The sequence below is a fragment of the Neoarius graeffei genome, chromosome 7 (assembly GCF_027579695.1).
Source record: "Neoarius graeffei isolate fNeoGra1 chromosome 7, fNeoGra1.pri, whole genome shotgun sequence".
Taxonomy (NCBI): domain Eukaryota; kingdom Metazoa; phylum Chordata; class Actinopteri; order Siluriformes; family Ariidae; genus Neoarius; species Neoarius graeffei.
Genome location: NC_083575.1, coordinates 15795632 through 15818802, shown reverse-complemented (window position 1 = coordinate 15818802; position 23171 = coordinate 15795632). Strand labels below are relative to the sequence as shown.

Genomic DNA, 23171 nt, shown 5'->3' with positions numbered 1-23171 from the left:
AATGTGTTCTTGCCAGTATGGAGAGCAAGCACTGCATACATAAGCCTTGTATTCCCTTCTTGGTTTAATTCACAATATACAGTATTTAGGGATTTTTACTGAAAAGATTTTCACACGATTTTTGCTTGAAAGTTTTTTCACAGCAACATTAACACGTCTACAGTTTTACATACTTTTGCATTTTCTAATTTTTAACATTGACCCTTGGCACAACCCAGGCTGTTCCAAATATATCATGGAATACATTTATACTGCAGCACTGTTGAAAGCTTGATTCTGATTGGCCAGAAGGTGTTGATTGGTTTTAATCGTGCCATCTGGAAGGTTTATATTAATGTGCCTGTTTTAATATGTTACCATTTCTCTAGTAACAACTTACACTTGTATGGTGGACACTTCATATATAAACAACTTAAAAATGTGTTGCATTGATGTGATGATGGCAAACATCCCACTATATACTGAAGGACTACTTCAGAGCAGACATTCTGGTATTTAAATTTTTAGCTAGAAAATATTATTGTATTATGCTTAGAACACATATTTGGATCCATGTTACATGTGAAAATTGTAGATTTCCTGAAATGCTTACTGCTATTTGAAAGCATAGCTTTCAAGAGATCAGCATATTTTCCTCAGATATGCTGAACATTAGTTCAGATCATTAGCTCTGAACATTAGCAGCCAGACATGAAGCTCTGCAAAGCAACAGTGTGGAAAAATGGGAGTGCTCAAGTTAACAGCATGTAATTTGTTAATGTCCAATACAGACGCTTCTTAATTTCCACCCAAGGCTGGTATCATTTGTGAGTTCGAATAAGTGTGAATGTTTCTCACTCTGAAGCCTACTCATAAATATAAATGTTACTGTGTGTTTCAGTGGTAATTAAAATTGCAAACAGGCCTCCCACACACTTGTGCTGTTGAATTAATAGTTTTAAAGCAATGTCTTGAAAGCTGTTCTCTGGAGAAGAAATAATGTACTAATAATTATAGGAGAATTCTACAAAGAACAATCTGCCAAATATCTCAAATATGCAGCTTATATGAAATGTAGTGTTCTGAAGAAGTCAAGACACCCAGTTTGTGCCTGGCAGGAGGTCACAGAGATGTTAACCACAGCTAACTTAACATTTTATTTCATTAATCAGTTGAAACTTGTGTTCATGTGCTTTTTGGAGACATCTTTCAGTCCTTGAGGGACAGCATGGGTCAGAGTTACAAGATGGGAAGATTTTCACTGATATTTTGGAATATGATTTGAACTTCATTTGGGAAAAGCAGTTACAGAGGGTCATTCTTCATAGACACATGATTAACTTCCCCTAACCATACATTTCTCTGAGGAGTACACAGAGTTAGGTCCAAAAGTTATGTTAGTATTACGTGAGGAAAGGGTATCCAGTCATTTTGCACAAAAGGCTTTTCACATAAATCTAAAGTCATTTCACACAGTTGCTGTCAACAGACCTGAAGATGCCTGAGTGTCAAGCATTTGGATGTAAAAATAAGCTCAATCACTGGGGCAGTGAACATGAGCACACGCGTGCACACACACTCATGCGCGCGCACACAAAATAAATAAATAAATTACAATAAAAACAGTGAGCATAGTCACCCAGACTTTGGGAGCATTTTACTGCCTATAAATTCCATCACTGGCACTCCGCTACCCCACCCATCCAAAAAAAAAATTCCTTTTATTACATGCTTTTGTTTGTTTATATTCACTGAGAAAAGTGATCATCTTGATGTCATGAATCATGTTGCTATGACAATGGGATTGTTTACTAGTATCTGTCAGTACTGCATATGCAGCACAGTGGTGTAGTGGTTAGCACAGTCGCCTCGGAGTAAGAAGGTTCTGGGTTCGAACCCAGCGTTCGGCGAGGACCTTTCTGTGTGGAGTTTGCATGTTTTCCCCGTGTCTGTGTGGATTTCCTCCGGGTGCTCTGGTTTCCCCCACAGTACAAAGACATGCAGTTAGGTTAACATGGGGTGGCCTTGGGCTGAAGTGCCATTGATCAAGGTACTTAACCCCTGACTGCTTCCCGGGTGCTCTAGCGTGGCTGCCCACTGCTCCAAATGGGTTAAATGCAGAGGCTGAATTTCACTGTGCTTGAAGTGTGCATGTGACAAATAAAGGTTTCTTCTTATATGCATATATATAGCTGAGTGCGATTTAAACTTCATAAAAGTGAAGTCTTTTGATTCTCAGATTTTGTTGCCAGTAAAAATCACATGGTTACAGAACATTTCTGATTAGATTTTTAGAATTAGAAACCTTTGTCACATATATGAGACAAATCTGGAAGTGGTAGCTGAACTGGTGTACTATGTGAAATTGTTTGGAAGGAGGATTGGTGACTAACATATGGGCTCCATCAAACAGGGCGGAGTGGCAAAATACAATTGTTTGTATTCAATTGGAATCTCAGCAATTTCCAGAAAAAAAAATCCATTAAACATCTTGAAACATGACCAGTAGGTATTTATAATAAAGATTAAATGTTCTTATAACTTGTGGGAAAGTACTTTAGATTTGTGCTAAAAGACTTGTGTGAAATGACCATAAACTGAGAAAAGTTACTTGTGTTCAGAGTCGCGTTTAGCAGCCGCATTAGTTGATTTTCTGAGTGTAGTGTTTAGATTATGCAAATTACCAACATGTATTTAGTTTGACTAAGGAAGCAGGTTGCTTTTTTTCCCTTTGCTGTGAAATGTATGACTGTGTATTCGGGCCATTGTAAGTGTAAAAAAAAATTATACCATATATATATATATATATATATATATATATATATATATATATATATATGTGTGTGTGTGTATGTGTATGTTTGTGTGGCTTGGCCTTTAAGCCCGGTGGACCTGCTTGTACTGATAGGAGAAGGCAGATCTCTGGCCGTTATAACCAGCTGCTTCGGGTAGGTAGAGCTTGTTAACCTGGGAAGACAGTTTATCTAGGAGAAGGAAACTCTGATCTTAAACCTCCGCTGCCTTGCAGCCATATCCAGCCATGGAAAAGGCTTCAGGAGTAAACCTTGAAGAAAAATCCAGAGTGGAGCCCCTAAGGCGGTAAGATTGTCAATCTTGACTTCCTTCTGGTAGCTCCTGTGGCCAACCTAGTGCTAAATGTACTGCTTTGCTTTCCTTTGGACCACACTAGCAAGGTGGAGAGGGGGATTCTGGTGTCTGGGCAGCCCTGAGTCTCCATACACCTTGCCCAGTTCTGCACCCTGGAGAGGTCACTTCGGTGTTGCTGTAAGCAGCAAAAACAACATGGCAGGCAGCAGTCTAGGAGTTATACTGTATGTCTAGCCTGATTGGCATAGGGCAGGGTGCTATGGGTTGCCTCCTTCGGTGGGAGGGATCACTGCAGTTCCACTGGCCAGTTACCACCCACCTTAAAACCGGGCATCCCCCGGCCAGTAAGGTGCCAACCCGCCTCAGTCTGCCTGCTTCAATGGGTGCTTGGAGCCTAAAGAACCTTCTCAACAAGCAGACTGCATCACTGCACCATGCAAAACAATAAGAAAGAAGAAACTGCCAGCCTTGCAGCTCACAAGCTGGAATGTCAGGACCATGTGTCCTGGCCTGTCTGATGACTTGTGCCAAATCGGTGACTCAACGAAAATGGCTGTCATCGATGCCAAACTCTCAAGACTGAACGTGGACATAGCTGCTCTTCAAGAGACCAGGCTAGCAGAAAGTGGCACATTGCGTGAAAAGGATGACAACTACTTCTGGCAGGGTAGATCTGAAGATGAAGTATGACTGCATGGTGTGGGATTTGCTGTCAAGAACAGCTTGCTGTCCTCTGTTGAACCATCAGATGGCATTCTCACCTTGCGACTCTCCACTTCCATGGGCTTCGTGATCATCTTCAGCATCTATGCCCCGACTCTCTGCTCTGCTCTGGAGGTCAAAGATAAGTTTTCCGGTTTACTTCTGATATAAATTCCTCCATTTGTTTTTTAATATCTTCCCTGAAGCACGTGCGGATGTCTGAGAGGTCTTTTTTCAATTCGGCCTGGAGCACTGCCATTCCCATAGTCATAACTTCACTCACCACCATGCGTATTGAATCCAAAGTTTCGGTCTCTCTGCGGCCTCCATCTTGTTTTGGAGTTTTGCTAGCTTCAGCCTCCATCTTGGATTCTCTTTCAAAGTTACTGCGTAGTTCATACCCTCCCCATTCATCGTCGAAGTGAGATGCAATTTGTTCATTTGTGTGTCAAATTAATGAGTTATGAAAACTGAATTTAAGGCTGATGCCTGGAGCTCAATGACTATGCTGCCATGCCGTGTAGCGCACCACCGGAAGCCCCAGTCTATTGCCTTTTGACAGAGAGGAGACAACTAATATATGGCTGAAGGAGGGAATAATTATTCTGAGAAATAAAGCTCAGAATTTCCTGAGATTAAAGTTGTAAATTTATGTGAATCTCATATATTGTCTGGGACAACAATTACATGCTTCCCGGCTGCAGTGCATTCTGAGAAATGTTGGTAAAAATCTTTTAGTGCTTAATTCTTTTATATTGCACAATCGAGGGGGAAAGACTGCATTTCTTAGAACTCTCAGCTCAGCTCTTTCAAAGTTACAAATATTTCAGCAAATGAGAAGCATCCAAGCACTGAAAGTCACAGGAAAATGTTCTTGCATAATCAACACACTTGTCACTTATCAACAGCTCAGACAAAAAACAGGACACGGATAAACAAAACTGTGAGCTTTATCTGTTCATCACCTATTACATCCAGAAAGTGAAACAATCATATGCTTCCAAGCTGCAGTGCATTCTGGGAAATGTAGTTGAAAATTTCTTTATGGTGTTTATATATATATATATATATATATATATATATATATGGAGCGGCACGGTGGTGTAGTGGTTAGCGCTGTCGCCTCACAGCAAGAAGGTCCGGGTTCAAGCCCCGTGGCCAACGAGGGCCTTTCTGTGTGAAGTTTGCATGTTCTCCCCGTGTCCGCGTGGGTTTCCTCCGGGTGCTCCGGTTTCCCCCACAGTCCAAAGACATGCAGGTTAGGTTAACTGGTGACTCTTAATTGATCGTAGGTGTGAATGGTTGTCTGTGTCTATGTGTCAGCCCTGTGATGACCTGGCGACTTGTCCAGGGTGTACCCCGCCTTTCGCCCGTAGTCAGCTGGGATAGGCTCCAGCTTGCCTGCGACCCTGTAGAACAGGATAAAGCGGCTAGAGATAATGAGATGAGATGATATATATAATATATATATATACGGACTCAGAGTTCCAAAATGCAGTGTAGCTGTTTGACACAATTTTGCCGAATTAGGACAGAGACTCAGTTTGGGTAGTTATCTGGCATTGATGGCAGTAATAGCATTTCAGAATTGAAAGCTCTTTGAGCAGAGTATACCGATAAGGGGCTGAGAGAGAAAATAATTTAACATATCAATGAAAGAAGTTTGAACAAACAATTCAACAGAGAATTTCATTATAAATTAGATCTTTGGTTATTTTTCCTTTAACTATTTTTCTAATCCCTCTGAACCTTTTCTCTCAAATGAAAGGATGTACAATGTGTATGTAGTTTTGATATTGTAATTGTTTGAGGTGAAAGTTCAGTTTTCAGTACAATCCATCTTACTGTCATTGGTATTTTCTGAGGGTTTCATTTTACAATTCCTCATTCTTTTACAGCCTACACTTATCCAAGACCTTCAGGTAAGACAGACTTCCCTTTCCTTTCCTTTCTCTCTCTCCAGTTCTGTTTAATTAAATTCAGCATGGCTCGACTGGCAGCCTGCTTCCAGAGCTTTGCCAAAGCACTACAATAATAAAAACATAGACCAAAACAGATTCAAGGACAATTGGAGCAATTTGGAGAGCATGGTGTCACATGACTTGCTGTAGATTATGTCGAACTACAATAAAAGGGAAACATTTTTAAAAAGGAATATAAACAAAATGAAAACATAGTGTAATCAGATGCATATTTTTATTTATTTTACCACGAATTATGGATTTTAACAACCAGAGTCATGCTTAACACAAGAACAGGAGAACTGTATTTAAGCTTCTGAAAATAGCCTGTGGAAAAATATTTCTTCTCCTGATGTTTGTCATTAGAGCTTTTATACTTGCAAGTCAAGTTTAATGCTGCATGTAAATTAGAATTGTACAAGCAGCAACGTGCAAATGGTGTATTTTTCGGTGCTCTCTCAGCATCATTTTTTCTCTTTCCTTTCATCTTTATGATTGTTTTGGAGCCCCAGGCCATTGTATACTTTTTCTTCCCTTAATACACTGACGTTGAAATATTACCACACATGTTTTCCTCTGTTTCTTCCTTCATCTCCTCTGCCTTTCCCCTAGATCATGTGTGTGGTTTTGAGGATGTACGGATCTGCGGGTTCTCCCAGGATCGCAGTGATGTGTTTGACTGGACCAGACAAAATCATTTGAGTCAAAACCCGAAGCGCTCAGTCAACACAGGGCCCGACACAGACAGAAGTGGGACCAAAGAAGGTAAGCACTCCTATATACATATATTTGTATCAAGAAATAAAGGCCACAAATACTTCGAGTTGAGATATGTGCACATAGTGAGGAGCTAATAACAAAATTGTGCACATTTGTATTTGGAGTTACAAAGAGAGTCCAGCAATGCTATCTGACAATGGATGGGAGGAATGACATACTCTTCCTCCCATGGCAATCACAGCAACACAAGCCAATCGTAGGCCTCTGTGAGGTCATGCATGTGGAAGAGGGCACATAGCGCCTTTCCCCATGTCTGTTACATTGCTCTGTAATGCAACATGAGAAGCAGCTTGAAAAGACAATGTTGGTTGGTTTCATGTATCTGAGGAAACATGTTTACCTTTGAAACTGAATCACCTCCTTGTTTTAAAATATAAAAATATTTTACCTTCGCTTTTTAGATATTTTTCATTTTTTATTTTTTACCCCTCATGCAGTTTTCCTGTCTTTTTAACTGTAATTTTATTTATTTTAATCTTTTGTTCCCCAAATGTTAATTTTCTTACTGCATTTAAATTCATTATCCCTTCTTTGAATTTTTTTAAATTTCTTAATTCTTTAAATTATTTAATTTTTATTTTATTTATACTTGTTTTTTATATTTGACTATATTTTTCTATAATATAATTTATCCATTTTATTTTTACTGTATGTTTATTTTATATATTGTATTATGACCACATTTATTTGTATTACTCAGTCTATATCTCTTATTACTGTGTATAGCTGCTTTTTTTCATTTTTGTCTTGATTTTTTATCTTACATGTAAATCACTTTGAGTGGCATTTCATGTTCAAAAGGTGTGTGTGTGTGTGTGTGTGTGTATATATATATATATATATATATATATATATATATATACACACACATTTTATTTATGCTAGATTTGGAGAGCTGGCCAAATTAGGGAGAAAATAAGAAAATGAGGAATACCATTTGGTATCAGTGACAGCGCAAGTTTGTGGCAGCCTTCAAACATGGCCACCATGGACTACAACTTGCCACATTGCCCTCCCTCTCCTGAGTTCTGATTGGGAGTACACCTGTATCAAATCACTCTTAATAAGCACGCCAAAAAAATCCAGCCCATTGCGAAATATCATTGTGTTCTCATATCTGATCACACCAAGCCTTTCTTTTTCTTTGGCCTGACTCTAGTTTATTCTGACTCCCACTATGTATTTACTGACTTTGAAACTGGTTTTCCTCTGACACTGATTATACATCGTCTGACCTTTGGCATGAACCTGACCTCGATTCTTGTCTCGCAACTTCACCAGTTTGGCGATGCACCCACTCTCCCCTGCAATTGTGTCCCTAAGTGTCTGCACGCTCACAGGATACTTCGCCACCATGGACACAGCAGAAGAGGCTAAGCAAACTGTGCTTTTGGCTCAAGGATGATTGTTGGGAGAACATCAGCAGATGCTGAGCAACATTGACTTCTGCCTCTGTCAGCTCACTGCTGCTGTATCACAGGCCCTCCTGACATGTCCAAACTCTGCTACAGCCATTCCATGGCCAGATAAGTTCTCCAGTGATGTAGCTGAGTGTAAAGACTTCCTTCTACAATGCTCTTTGTATTTCACTACTCTAACGGGCTCTTCTGAACAACTAAAGATAGCTCAGTTTGTGAATCTTAACTGGCCATGCTTTGAAGTGGGTAACTGCAGTTTGGAATTGAAGAGGTGAGCCCACAATGTCTTATGATCACTTCATGGAGTTATTTAGAAGAGTGTTTGATGCCTGAGGGTGTCGAGGTGGGTGAGAAACTACTCCCTCTTCCGCAAGGAGAAAGGACTGTCGCAGAATATGCATTAGAGATTTGCATGCTGGCTGCCAGGAGCAGATGGAACAACCCGGCTTTGAAGGCTATTTTTCATCAGGGTCTTGAAGCTAACATCCTAACTGAACTGGCATGTAGGGATGAACAGTACACCTTGGATTCACTAATTGACCTTGCCATTAAATTAGACTACCTCCTCTGAAACCGACTCTCCTTGCAATCCACCCATGTTCTGAGCCAGCCTTCAGAGGCACCCACACCCATGGTAATCGACAAGATTAATTGACAAAATTGACAAGACATAAACCCCTGACAAGAGAATTGTTGTGACACTCCGGTGAGTCACAAACATTTTTCTACCTATCTGGTTCTGAAATGAAATGTCTTGCTATCTGTATCAGAAACCTCCCATGTTCTCTGCTCTATTAGACTCCAGGATGGAGGGTAACTTCATTGACACTGAAATCATTCAAAGGCTCAAGCTGCCCACTGAAGGACTCTATTGACATGTGAGCCTCTGAGCAATTGATGGTAGCTCCATCAGAGATGGATTGGTCACAAAAAGAACAAAACATCTTGATATTCAGGTTGGGGCTCACTACAAGGAACATCTGTCACTATGTCACTCGATCTTCTGACCATACTATCGTACTAGGATTCCCATGGCTGCAAGTACATGATTCACTCATCTCCTGGCAACAGAAATAAATATTGAAATGATCCCCATCCTGCTATCAGAACTGCCTACAATTGCCCCAACTCACCCTGGCTTCCACCTCTGTGGAGAGCCCTTCCCCTGGAGGCATTGAGCAGGTCCCAGCTTGCTACCATGAACTCCAGGAAGTCTTCAGCAAGGGAAAGGCCAGTGGATTACTCCCTCATATGACTGTGCCATAGAGCTCTTTCCGGGCACTACCCCTCCACACAACCACATTTACCCACTTTCAATAACCAAGCAAGCAGCTATGGAGGAGTACATACAGGAGACACTCCAGCAAGGTTACATCTGTCCATCCACATCCACAGCATCTGTGGGTTTCTCCTTTGTGGAGAAGAAAGGGGGAGGCCTGCGGCCCTGCATCGATTACCAAGACCTTAACTAGATAACCAAGTATCCATACCCATTACCCCTCATCACATCTGTCCTAGAACAACTAAGGTCTGCTCATATTTTCACCAAACTCGACCTCCAAAGTGCCTGTAACCTGGTGCGTATACAGGAAAGGGACGAATGGAAGACAGAATTCAGGACCACCTCAGGTCACTATGAATATTCAGTCATGCGATATGGCCTGTCTCGTGTGTTCCAGTGTCTCATCAGTGATGGGCTCCGGGACATGCTGGGATGCTACATTATCGCCTACATCGATGATATTCTGATTCTGAATATCACGTGATAATATCAGTTATCACGAACATGTCAAGTCAGTTCTCAACAAGCTCCTGAAAAATCAGCTGTATGTCAAAGCAGAGAAATGCGAGTTCCACATTGCCAAGATCTCATTCCTGGGTTATGTTATTAGTGCTGATGTGGTCAGCATAGACTCTGACAAGGTGTCTGCCATTAGTTCTTGGCCCATGCCCATGTCTCTTAAGGACCTCCAATGCTTCTTGGGGTTTGCCAACTTCTATTGCTGGTTCATCAAGAGATTTAGCACCATTGCGGCACCCCTCACAACACTGCTCAAAAACAGCCCCAAGTGTCTACAGTGGAACCATGGGGAAGAGGAAGCCTTTGCTCATCTTAAATCAGCTTTCACCACAGCACATGTATTTAAGCACCCAGATCCCTCAAAAACTTTTTCTGTTGAGGTAGAGGTTTCTGAGCTCAGAGTTGGTGGAGTGCTATCTCAGCACCAGGGAGACAGACCAAGCTGCATCTGATAGCTTTTTTTTCTAAGAAATTGACACCCACAGAACAAAACTATGACACCAGGAATCGAGAACTGCTAGCCTCACATTGGCTGTAAGGGGCCGCACAGCCATTTGTTATCTTTGCTGACCACAAAAACCTAGAATACGTCAAGTCCATGAGATGTTTGAACCCCCAACAGGCACAATGGGCTCTGTTTTTTACTAGATTCAACTTCTCCATTGCATACTGTCCAAGGTCCTGAAACACTAAAGCAAATACTCTGTCTCAACTACATGCTTCCACCACAACCAGCCCAGAAGCCACATCTATCCTGCCACCCAAGTACTTTGTGAACAGTCTCTCATGGGACATTGACAAGGAACTGGCCCAGAACCAACCCCATAACCCACCTGAAGCATGCCTGCAAGGTCTCATATTTGTCCCACCCCAGTACAGAGGCCACCTGATCACCTGAGCACACACTTTGCCAGCCACAGTACACCCGAACAGCAGATGCACTGACTCATCAGAACCAAGTATTGGTGGGAGAACATGAGAACTGACAAACCAGTTCATATCCTCCTGCTGAGCCTGTGCCCAAGCCAAGGTACCCCGAGCTCCAACCATTGGGAAACTCATGCCATTACCCACACCCCAGAGACCTTGATCATGCATTGCTATCAATTTAATCTCTGATCTACCCAAATCTCAGGGAAACATGGTCATCATGGTGGTAGTAGTAGTAGAGAGATTCTCAAGAGCCCTGAAACTCATCCCCTTGCTTGGTCTACCTACAGCCATGGTGGCTTAATATGGCAGAGCTCACATTAAGCCACATCTTCAGGTATTACGGGATCCCTGAGGATATCGTAAGTGACTGGGGACCCCAATTTTCTCTTTGACAGGATACTTCACCACCATGGACACAGTCAGTATTATGGTTAAGCTTTATGAACAAGCTCAGCGTATCAATGAGTCTGACCTCAGGACACCACCTACAGTCAAATGGACAGGTCGAGCATGTGAATCAGGAGATTGGATGCTTCTTGAGGGTGTTCTGCCTACAAAATACCAAGTTCCTCCTCTGGGTGGAATATGCGTAGAACTCCCTCACACACTCAGCCATGCAGCTCATGCCATTCCAATGTGTCCTAGGGTACCAACCACCACTGTTCCTGTGGCATGACTTGCCCACTTGCATCCTAGTAGTAGACACCTGGTTCAAGAGGAGCAAGCAAGTTTGGGAGCGCATTCACCAACATCTGGAATATGTGGCCAGCAAATACAAACAGTATGCTGACAAGCACATGGTGAAAATCCCATATACGCACCAGGGGACAGTGTTTGGGTATTTACGAGGGATCTGCATAACCCCAACACCTGCAGAAAACTCAGTGCATCAGTCCTTTTTAGATTACTTCACTAGGTCAACGAAGTCTAGTACAGACTAGAGCTACCTCCACAATGTTGTCTTTCATTTATATTTCACATATGTCTCAAACCTGCCATTCTGGGACCACTGGCATAAAACACATCAGCCCAGGAACACCCAGCACCAGTTGAACTGGAGGGAGGACTGGTGTACCAGGTACACAAGATACTCAACTCTTGTCACAGACAAAGTAACCTTGAGTATCTGTGAGGGGTATGGTCTGGAGGAATGCAGCTGGGCACCTGCCAGAGACATTCTAGACCCCATGCTCACTCAGGAATTCCATGCACCTCACTCTGAGAAACCTGCACCTTGAAAGTGAGGGCATCTCAAGAAGAATTGCACTCCCAAAGTGTGTGTGTGTGTGTGTGGGGGGGGGGTTCTGTCAGTGACGATGCAAGTTCATGGCAGCTATCAAACATGGCCACCATGGATTACAACTCCCAAGCACCACAACGCCCTCCCTTTCCTGAGTTCTGATTGGGAGTACACCTGTTTCTAATCACTCTCCCTATATAAGCACGGCAAACACTCCAGCCTATTGCGAAATATCGTTCTGTGTTCTCATACCTGATCATGGCTTTCTCTTTCTGTGGCCTGACTAGTTTATTATGACTCTTGCTACATATTTACTGACTTTGAGACTGTGGTTTTCCTCTGACACTTTGATTGTACATCAACCAACCTTTGGCACGAACCTGACCTTGATTCTCCTCTCATGAACTGACTTTGTTCACCAGTTTGTGATGCACCCGCTCTCCCCTGCAATTACGTCCGTTAGTGCCTGCACTCTGACATTTGGGGCAACATTAGATACATATAACAGACTATTAAATAAATACTTTGTAGTGGTTCTCACAAAGGACGGAGCACAGAAGACGGCAGGACAGAGTTCAGGTTGGTAAAGCGGGGTTTTATTAACACTTTTCAGTGACCATCTAACGTATAACCACAGACACACACACAACCGGCATCTGGTTCGGGAAGAGCTCCCTCTGCTCTCACTCTCCCTCCTTAAGTAGGGCACGGTCACTGGGAAGACACACAAACACAGGTTAATTGACATCAAGTGTAGTAATTCTGCCACTTACTTTCCCTGACTCCACCCTCCTGTCACAGACCGGCGCTTGACCATGCCCCCGCTGCCACATACCCCCACCGCCCGACTCAGGCCGGGCGGCCGTCCGGCCTGCAGCCGACCCCCCCCCCCCCCTTGACGGGAGAGGAAGTCCGCCATGACCATCTGCACCCCCGGCCTGTGGATCACCTTGAAATTAAAGGGTTGGAGTGCCAGATACCAATGGGTGATCCACGCATTGGCATCCTTCATGCGGTGGAGCCACTGGAGGGGTGCATGGTCCGAACAGAGGTTGAAAGGGCGTCCCAGCAGACAGTAACGGAGGGCGAGGACCGCCCACTTGATTGCCAAGCACTCTTTTTCAATGGTGCTGTAGTGCCCCTCATGCACCGACAGCTTCCTACTGATGTACAGGACTGGGCGGTCCTCCCCCTCCACCTCCTGGGACAAAACAGCCCCCAGCCCTCTGTCCGACGCATCCGTCTGTAACATAAAGGGGAGAGAAAAGTCAAGAGAGCATAAAAGTGGCCCCCCACACAGTGCGGCCTTTACCTCAGAAAAAGCCCGCTGGCATTGCTCCGTCCACTGGACCGGATCTGGTGCCCCCTTTTTAGTCAGATCAGTCAGCGGGCTGGCGACATCCGAATAATTAGGTATAAACCTACGATAATAGCCAGCCAGCCCCAGGAACTGTCTCACCCCCTTTTTGGTCTTGGGCCTCGGGCAGGCTGCAATTGCTGCGGTCTTGTTAATTTGGAGACGCACCTGCCCGTTGCCCAAGTGGAAGCCCAGATACCGTACTTCCACCTGCCCAATCGAACACTTCTTCGGGTTGGCTGTGAGACCCGCTCGCCTCAACGACTTAAGGACGGCCCTCAGATGTTCGAGGTGCCTCGGCCAGTCATTACTATAGACAATAATGTCGTCGAGGTAGGCGGCCGCATAGGTGGCGTGGGGGCGGAGGACCCTGTCCATCAGCCACTGAAACGTCGCGGGCGCCCCAAACAGCCCAAAAGGAAGTGTGACGAATTGGTGTAAGCCGAACGGTGTGGAAAAGGCCGTTTTTTCTCGGGATAGTGGAGTCAAGGGGATCCTTCGTTAAATCCAGTGTCGAATAAAAGCGAGCAGTGCCTAGTCGATCGAGCAACTCATCAATACGAGGCATTGGGTATGCGTCGAATTTAGACACCACGTTGACTTTTCTATAGTCCACACAGAACCGGACCGACCCGTTGACCTTGGGTACCAAGAGCACCGGGCTGCTCCAGTCACTGTGGGACTCCTCGACGATGCCCATTTTGAGCATGGCCTCGAGTTCTTCCCGAACCACTTTTTTCTTGTGTTCGGGTAGCCTGTAAGGGTGGCTACGCACTACCACCCCCGGGGGCGTCTCAATGTGGTGCTCTATGAGGTTGGTGCGGCCGGGCAGGGGCGAGAACACGTCCGAAAACTCGGTCTGCAACTGGGCAACCTCCACAAGTTGGGTCGGGGAGAGGTGGTCTCCACAGGGGACCGGAGAGGTATGTGATGCCAATGCGCCCTTTTGAACCTCCGGCCCCAGCTCCGCCTTCTCCGGAACCACTGACACCAACGCTACGGGGACTTCCTCGTTCCACAGTTTGAGTAGATTGAGGTGGTAAATCTGTAGCGCCCCACCTCTGTCCGTTCGCCTCACCTCATAGTCGACGTCCCCGACTTGCCGTGTGACTTCAAAGGGTCCTTGCCACTTGGCGATCAATTTGGAGCTTGATGTGGGCAACAGTACAAGTACTTTATCTCCTGGTGCGAACTCCCTAAGGCGCGTACCCTTGTTGTACAGGCGGGCTTGCCATTCTTGGGCCTGCTGCAAATTCTCCTGGGTAAGGTGTGTGATTGTGTGGAGTTTTGCACGCAGGTCTATAGCGTATTGAATTTCATTTTTACTTTGTGAAGGTCCCTCCTCCCAATTTTCTCGCAGCACATCTAGAATGCCGCGCGGCTTACGCCCATATAATAATTCGAATGGGGAGAACCCCGTGGAGGCTTGGGGGACCTCTTGCACTGAAAACAACAAGGGCTCGAGCCACTTATCCCAATTACGTGCGTCCTCATTTACGAATTTTTTAATTATATTCTTGAGGGTGCGATTGAACCGTTCAACTAAACCGTCCGTATGTGGGTGATACACGCTGGTGAGGATTGGCTTAATCCCTAATAACCCATACAGTTCGTTCAATGTCCGTGACATAAATGTGGTGCCTCGATCAGTCAGAATCTCTTTCGGGATTCCAACTCGGGAGATGACGTGGAAGAGTGCCTCCGCAATACTGCGTGCTGAGATATTGCGGAGAGGCACTGCTTCCGGGTATCGTGTAGCATAGTTCACCAGAACCAATATAAAGCGGTACCCTTGTGTTGACCGATCTAATGGCCCGATGAGATCCATCCCGATTCTTTCGAACGGGGTCTCGATTAATGGTAGAGGGCGCAAAGGCGCTTTTGGAATGGCCGCTGGCTTTACTAACTGGCATTTGCGGCACGCCGTACACCACCTACAGACATCGCCGCGAATCCCCGGCCAATAGAATCGGGCCATTATTTGGGCTAGTGTCTTATCCTGCCCTAAGTGTCCAGCCATGGGATTAAAGTGAGCCACCTGGAATACCAATTCCCGGCGGCTTTTTGGAATCAAAAGCTGTGTGATTTGCTTTTTCGTCTGAGTGTCCTGCGTCACTCGGTATAATCTATCCTTCATAATAGAAAAATAGGGGAAGGACGGGGTGGCATTCGGCAGGAGTGTTTGACCATCGATTACTCTCACTTTGTCAAACGCATGCCACAGAGTCTCATCTCGCGACTGCTCTAACGGGAAATCTGCCAGGGATTCCCCGAGAGAGGGAGGAGGAGCCTGTGGCTCCTCACTCTAACGCGGAGATGACGTAGACGGCTCTGTGACAGCTGCTCCCGCCAAGGCGACACCGGGACCCCCCCTGCTGAAGTATGGCAGGACCCACTCTCCACTAAATGGCTCATCAACTCCCCGAATCCCGGCCAATCAGTCCCCAAAATTATCGAGTGGGTGAGGCGAGGATTAACCGCCGCCTTTACTATAAATTTTTCCCCTCGGAAAAAAATGTGGACCAACATCAAAGGGTAGCTGTGAACATCCCCGTGCACAAACAACACCTTCACCCCCTGTGCTCCCCCCAATGCCTCATCTTGCACCAGGCTTTGGTGAATTGCGGTCTGATTACAACCAGAATCCACCAACGCCTGATATGTATCCCCTTGAATACTCACCGGTATTCGATACACTCCGGCCCGATCGAGGGTGGCTCCTGGCGCGTTGGGGATCCGAACCACCACGCCCACCTCCATTACCGTGCACTGCTGTTGGAGGTGGCCCAGCTCCCCGCAGTGGCAGCAAACCGGCCCGGGCTTCCTCTCCGCACCGGTGTTCTGGGGCTCACTCACCTGAGGGGGGAGGAGAGACAGACACAGAAGGGAGAAACGGGAGGGCACCACAGGTACGGCGGGCCGGCTGGGGCAGCGCCAGCCCCCACCTCCGCGTTGGGGGAATGCGGCAAGGACGAGACACAGGAGGAGAGGGAGATAGAGAGAGAGAGGAGAGGAGAGAAGAGGCTGTCTGCTGTCCTGCCGCCGGGACAGCCGTCAAATGGTCCTCCGCCAGCTCGATTGCCTGATTCAGTGACGCCAGGCGGTGGCACTGGACCCACTCTGCGGTTCCTGCTGGCAAGCGTGCGATGAATTGTTCCAGTACCACCTGGTCGATGATCCCCTCGGTGTCGCGGTGATCGGCCCTCAACCACCGCCAGCAGGCGTCCCGGAGTTGCTGGCCAAACGCGAACGGCCGGCCGACTTCCTCCAAGCGCAAAGCGCGGAAGCGCTGATGCTGCTGCTTGGGGGTGCGCCCCACATGCTGGAGGATGGCCCGGCGAAGGTCTGCGTAAGCCAGCCGGCGGTCGGCGGGGAGCTGTACCATGGCCAGCTGTGCCTCTCCCGTTAGCAGGGGGAGGAGGCGTGCCGTGCGCTGTTCCATCGGCCACCCCGAGGTCTCCGCGACTTGCTCAAAGAGCGTGATGAATGCCTCGGGGTCGTCCTGCGGGCCCATCTTTGTTAGGGTGAGGGGAGACGGGCCCGCTGTGGGGAGCGTTGGTAGACCCCGCCAACGCGAGGAGGTGCCGGAACACCTGACGATCTTCTTGCTGGGCCAACACCAGGGCCTCGAACCGCTGTTCCTGCTCCTTTCGGAGGGTGACTAGCGCCTGGTTCTGGCTTTGCTGGGCCGTGGCGAGGGCGTGGACCAGATCGGCGAACGGGGAGGACTCCATGGGGCTGTTCAGCTTCTGCGCTCCAGATACTCCCTGGTTTCAGCACCACTGTAGCGGTCCTTACAAAGGGCGGAGCACAGAAGATGGCAGGACAGAGTTCAGTTTGGTAAAGTGGGGTTTTATTAACACACTTTTCAGTGACCATCTAACATATAACCACAGACACACACACACACACACACACACACACACACACAACCGGCGTCTGGTTCGGGAAGAGCTCCCTCTGCTCTTGCTCTCCCTCCTTAAGTAGGGTGCGGTCACTGGGAAGACACACAAACACAGGTTAATTGACATCAGGTGTAGTGATTCTGCCACTTACCTTCCCTGACTCCGCCCTCCTGTCACAGACTGGCACTTGACCACGCCCCTGCTGCCACATACTTGTATACTCAACTTATGAAATTCTTGTTTTCTTCATTTGTAGGATAATGGAGATGACAGCATCTTAATCAAAGACACTGTTGATATCAAGGAGAAAATATCTGGCTAAAATTATGAACTACACTTAAAGTAGGGGAGAGTGGGGAGGAGTGAGCCGCTTTTTTTATTTTTGGACCCCTAGCCAAAATAAAAGGGCTGAAGTTAAAATGATCCTATGCAAATGAAAGGTATTCAGAGTAGTTGCAACACGAACCAAGTTGTACAACTAATCGTGCAACCATCAGTTCTACAGATGGGAGAAAAAGCCTGTTAATTTTATGGCTCACTCCTCCCGATCTAAGGGAGGTGTGAACCACCCCATGGGGAGGACTGGACCACTGGCTTGAAATCATGAACAAATGACATTTGTCATGAAATACAAACTTTTATTTGAACTGTAACAAATGAAACGTATTAAAAAAAAACAAATAAGACTGTAAAACTTGTAAAACAGTAAAGATATCAAAAAAATCTAAAATCTTAACAAAAAAAGTCCAGCTATTATAAGTTTTTTGTTTTTTTTGGTAGGAACATGTGTTTGCACAGCAGCATTACAGTCTATAAAACATAATTAAACCTGAGGCCTGTCTTTAGCCGAAACACCAAAATAATCTGAAATGAGATACTAGTAATGGGCACGCTTAGCCAAATAACCAACTAACCTGAAATTGGAACTCAAGGCTTCTTAAAGCCTACAACAGAAGTATAGGCACCTCGTATGCCATCCCAGCATACAAAAATGAACATGTTAAAAGACCACATCAAACATGAACTGGTCTAAAGTACGTTTGATGCCAACGACTGGTTGGTAGGATTATTGGTAATCTGTGGATTATAGCCCCATACCTTAATTACATGTAAAAGTATTAGTACGGTAATGTATCACCATGACACAAGATTAGTTAAGGGAGGAGTGGGCCACTGAAGGGAGGAGTGAGCCTAGGCTCACTCCTCCCATGCACTGTGTGGTTCACTCCTCCCAAAACGACCCGCCATTGCTTCTGATGTCGACCTACATTTGAACGGAAGGATGTGGCCCAGGTTATGTCATCACACAATACCATAGTACATGCCTAATAAACAACAACAACAATGTGATTGTTATCTTGGTTTATTAGACAATAGGATGAAAAAACATGTTAAGTGAAATATTTACTTACTACCTTGAATTTTAGACTTTTGTTCACCTATTGTGAGCAGGGTGCCAGGCTTCCATCCACTGTGGGTTGAAGTCAGGGGAATTCCCTGGTGACTTCATATGACAAGTTAACTGGGATAAACCCTGGCTAAATTTAGAAAAATTTTAAGTAGTTCACTTCTCCCCATGGCTCACTCCTCCCCACTCTCCCCTACTACCAAAGCTGTAACTCAAGCAGACGAGTGCTTGGACAAATCACAGTGCCATGACCTGATCGCCACATGAAATTGTGCACAGAATTAACTGTCAGTGCATTCTATAAAACAATCCATATCATTTTTGTGGCCTGTCTTGTCACTTGCCTCAGCTCTCAACAGTAAATACAATCCTATATTTCTAGTTCATTGTGCAATTTTTTTTTTTTTAAATGTGCTGGATCAAGTGCTATTTTATAAAATGCTAAATAACAAAAGGTGGAAACTATATTGTTAAAACCGCATTTCCAGCCATTAATCGGATATCCTAGACTTCTGTTCAGCTTTGTTCAGTCCGTATTTTCTATCACTCATCTTTTTAAGTTGAAAGATATGTGCTTGTGTTTAAAGGTGATTTAAATGTCATTGAAAAACCCATCTTGGATGCTTCTACTCAAGAAAAAAAAGTGTCTATTTTTAATAGTCTGAGTTAGGTTTAATAAATGTGAATCATTCATTAACTGAATTAAATTAATAAATTGTCAAATAATACTACTTAAATACAAGACTCTCCAAATATATTGCAGTTATTGCTGTCCTTATTTTTGAGATTGAATTGAATCACAAAAAATAGGGCGCTTCGGTGTATTAGTTGGCAACAGCTTTATGTGTTTGATTTTGAAAACTGCTTTTCTTTTTCTATTCCTGTTTTTCTTTGTATTGCTAGCCTTCATCTGTTTATATTATTGATGTAACAACAGTTTCTCTCACAGGATCAATAACCGTCTGTCTGTTTGTCCATCCTTTCTCTGGCTGTTTATAACAGGTTATTATATGTACATAGAGACATCCCGGCCACGTCAGAAAGGAGATAAAGCTCGCCTCCTGTCTCCACTTTACAACGTCACAGCAGCTCGAGGTCCCTCGGGCTCCACCAGAGTGCCATACTGCGTCTCCTTCTTTTACCATATGAATGGAAGACACATCGGTCAGTACCACATCACTGCACAGAAGGAGGGAGGGGAAAAAGAGAGAGAGGGAACTAGATAGATAACTTATTTTGAGTGTAAAACATGGAGCTGTAACTTAAATTAAATTGACATCTGTCTGGTCCCAGTGGTGTAGGATAGCTAGGTAGGTGTGTGTGCGTGCACGCAATTGTCTTTCTTGCTGTTTGGCACCTTTTCAAAGAAGACGACATCGGTCACCGTTCTGTCACACTAATGTTGTGCTTGCAGGTCTGTGTGATTTTTTTTTTATATATAAAATCTCACACAGAGTTGAGGCTTGGGAAAAAAAATGTAAAAAGTGTTTGTTACTGTTGCAGTTGGTACAGCCTTGTGTCCCTGTCACATTATCAACCCCCCATTCTGTCACATCAAGGGTGTTTGTGTGGGTGTGTATAAAAGTCTATATTAAGGGGTATGCTGCAGCGTCATATAACCAGTGTGTAGGTGTGTTTGAGCTGCAGCCTATGGGTGGTGTTCTCTGTCAGTGTCTTTTTATTTGGGGAAATGTGTCTCATTATCCATCAATCTGTGTGTGTGCGTGCGTGTGTGTGTTGAGTGGAGTCTAGGTTTCTTTCCCTTTAAAAGATACCCCTACATTCAACACTGCACTTTGAAAAAGTGAGAGAAAAGAGAGAGAACATTCTACATCCTGGGTATACACTGACCTCAGTGTAGTATCCTCTGACTTTGTTAAATCATGCGCTAGCCAAATATTTATTAAGATGCACTGGATCAAGTGAGGTGCTGTTTGTGAATGGCAGAGACCAAATTTGCAGTAATTGATTAATTATTAAATAACTAGAGGCTTGGATGCTTGCAATCTTTTCATTCCTATAATCATATTTGCATTGTTTTACATAGAACAGCAAAGTAACCAAATGTGATCTGCTACTTCAGTCCATATTTTCTACACCATGCATCTTCTGGGGCTTAAAGGCCAAGTCATTGTGTTAAAAAGCACGGTCTAGTGTAGGTGCTGTCTCAGATGCTTAAGAACCCACGAAACTTGAGTCTGAATCTGAGCAACTTGATTCACTTTAAGTAAATATTGACATAATTGAGCTCACTAACACAAACTTTTTTTGAACTGGGACTGTAATTCTAGATTTCTGTAATAATTCTGCCTGGAATTGTCTTGGATACAGTATGCTCATGCTGTTTAGCAAGCGCATCACAGTGTGTGCAGTTTTACTACATATTGCTAATTATTCTTGTCATTTCAGTTGCAGTGACAGATTCACTGAGCGTGTGTGTGCGTGCATGGTTGTGTGTGATTACACTCTGTGCTTAATGATCTCTCCGCCAGCTGTCAGTTGACAAATTAAGTATTGTCTGTGTTTACATTGGTGTATGTTAGCTAGTGTTGTGTGTGTGAGTTTTTTTTGTGTGTGTGTTTGTGTGTGTGTGTGTGTGTGTGTGTGTGTGTCATGGTTGATGGCAGGGTCGCATAAGGCCGTCATCTGATTTACGGCAATGTGAGGGTGCTATCAGTTACTTTCTAGACCTTTCATCACACAGTACTCCATCAGAGCGCTATATCCAGCAAACAGATCTTCAATCCATGTCAACACACACACACGATTTATGGATGGACTTTGAAGTCGTAGGCCTATGATCTGCAATCTCCAGCATCCCACAAAGCATAATGCATGTACTGAATTTAAGAAGTCTTTAAGGCTACATGAATCCAAAACAAAACTTTTTTTTTTTTTGCCAGGATTCAATCAATTATTATTTTTTTTTTTTGCAACCATAGACTATGCTTTACCATGCCATACAGTACCAGTCAAATGTTTGGACACACCTCTAATACAGTGTTTTTCCTTTATTCTTATTAAGTCACTTAATATCTTAAAGTAATGATGGATGTTGTTACTCTATTTAGTTGAGCCGTTCTTGACATCATATGGTTGTCGTATAGTTGTTGTATAGGGTTATTTATTTATTTCGTACAGTTGTCATATAGGGCTATTTACTGTGTTTTTAATTAATTTGTGCTAGCAGCTCTGGTGCAAATTGTTATGCTCACTCAGGATTCTTCTTCTTATTATTATTATTATTAAGATTCTTAATTATTCTTATTATCCTAACTTTTTTTAGGACGCTATTTCTCCCTCAGTTTTCAGTCAATCATCACCAAATTTCACATGCAGAATACCTCTGGGCTGAATTACACTGTGTGCACAATTATTAGGCAAGTGAGTACTCTGACCCTACCATTATTTCTATGCATGTTTTCCAACCGCAAGCTAGATACACTTGAATGCTAATTGGATTTAAGCATTCTCAGGTGGTATTTATTTGTGTAATGAGGGAGGGTGTGACCTAAAGTCATTAATACCCTATATTAAGGTGTGCATAATTATTAGGCAGCTTCTTTATCTCAGGCAAAATGGGCCAAAAAAGAGATTTAACAGACACTGAAAAGACAAAAATTGTAAAATGCCTATCAGAGGGATGCAGCACTCTTGAAATAGCTAAGCTATAGAAATGTGAGCACAAAACAATCAAACGTTTTGTTGCAAATAGTCAACAGGGTCGCAAAAAATGTGTGGAGAAGAAAAGACACAAATTAACCGCAAAAGACTTGAGAAGGATTAAACATGAAGCTACCAGGAACCCATTATCCTCCAGTGCCACAATATTCTAGAACTGCAACCGACCTGGAGTGTCCAGAAGGACAAGGTGTTCGGTGCTCAGAGACATGGCCAAGGTATGGAAGGCTTGAAACACGACCACCATTAAACAAGACTCACAAGTTGAAATGTCAAGATTGGGCCAAGAAATATCTGAAGACAGATTTTCCAAAGGTTTTATGGACGGATGAAATGAGAGTGACTCTGGATAGACCAGATGGATGGGCCCATAGCTGGATAACTAATGGACACAGGGCACTTTGACTCAGACACCAGCAAGGTGGTGGAGGGGTAATGGCATGGGCTGCTATTATTAAGGATGAGCTAGTTTGACCATTTCAGGTTGAAGATGGACTTAACATCAACTCCCAAACCTACTGCCAGTTTCTAAAAGATACATTCTTCAAGCAGTGGTATGGGAAGAAGTCTGCATCATTCAAGAAGGCCATGATTGTTATGCAGAACAATGCACCATCACATGCACCCAAGTACTCCACTGCTTGGCAAGCCCACAAAGGCCTTAAAGATGACAAAGTAATGACATGGCCCCCTTCCTCACCTGACTTAAACCCTATTGAGTACTTGTGGCCCCTTCTTAAGCATTAGATTTACAGCGAGGGAAGACAATACACCACTCTGAATAGCATTTGGGAGGCCGTGGTTGCTCCTGCACAAAAAGTTGATCGTCAACAAATCAAAAAACTAACAGACTGGATGGAAGGCTCATGGCAGTTATTGAAAAGAAGGGTGGCTATAT

The 23171-nt window shown here is 44.4% G+C and overlaps 1 protein-coding gene across 1 annotated transcript in view; it reads left to right on the top strand.

The window, feature by feature from the left end:
• The window catches only part of LOC132889128 (MAM domain-containing glycosylphosphatidylinositol anchor protein 1), a 700848-nt gene that overhangs the window by 575315 nt on the left and 102362 nt on the right, over positions 1–23171 (top strand). The window contains exons 13-15 of the mRNA XM_060925323.1: positions 5688–5711; positions 6363–6515; positions 19595–19756. Of these exons, the coding sequence (XP_060781306.1) occupies positions 5688–5711; positions 6363–6515; positions 19595–19756 (339 nt within the window). The remainder of the gene's footprint in view (positions 1–5687; positions 5712–6362; positions 6516–19594; positions 19757–23171) is intronic.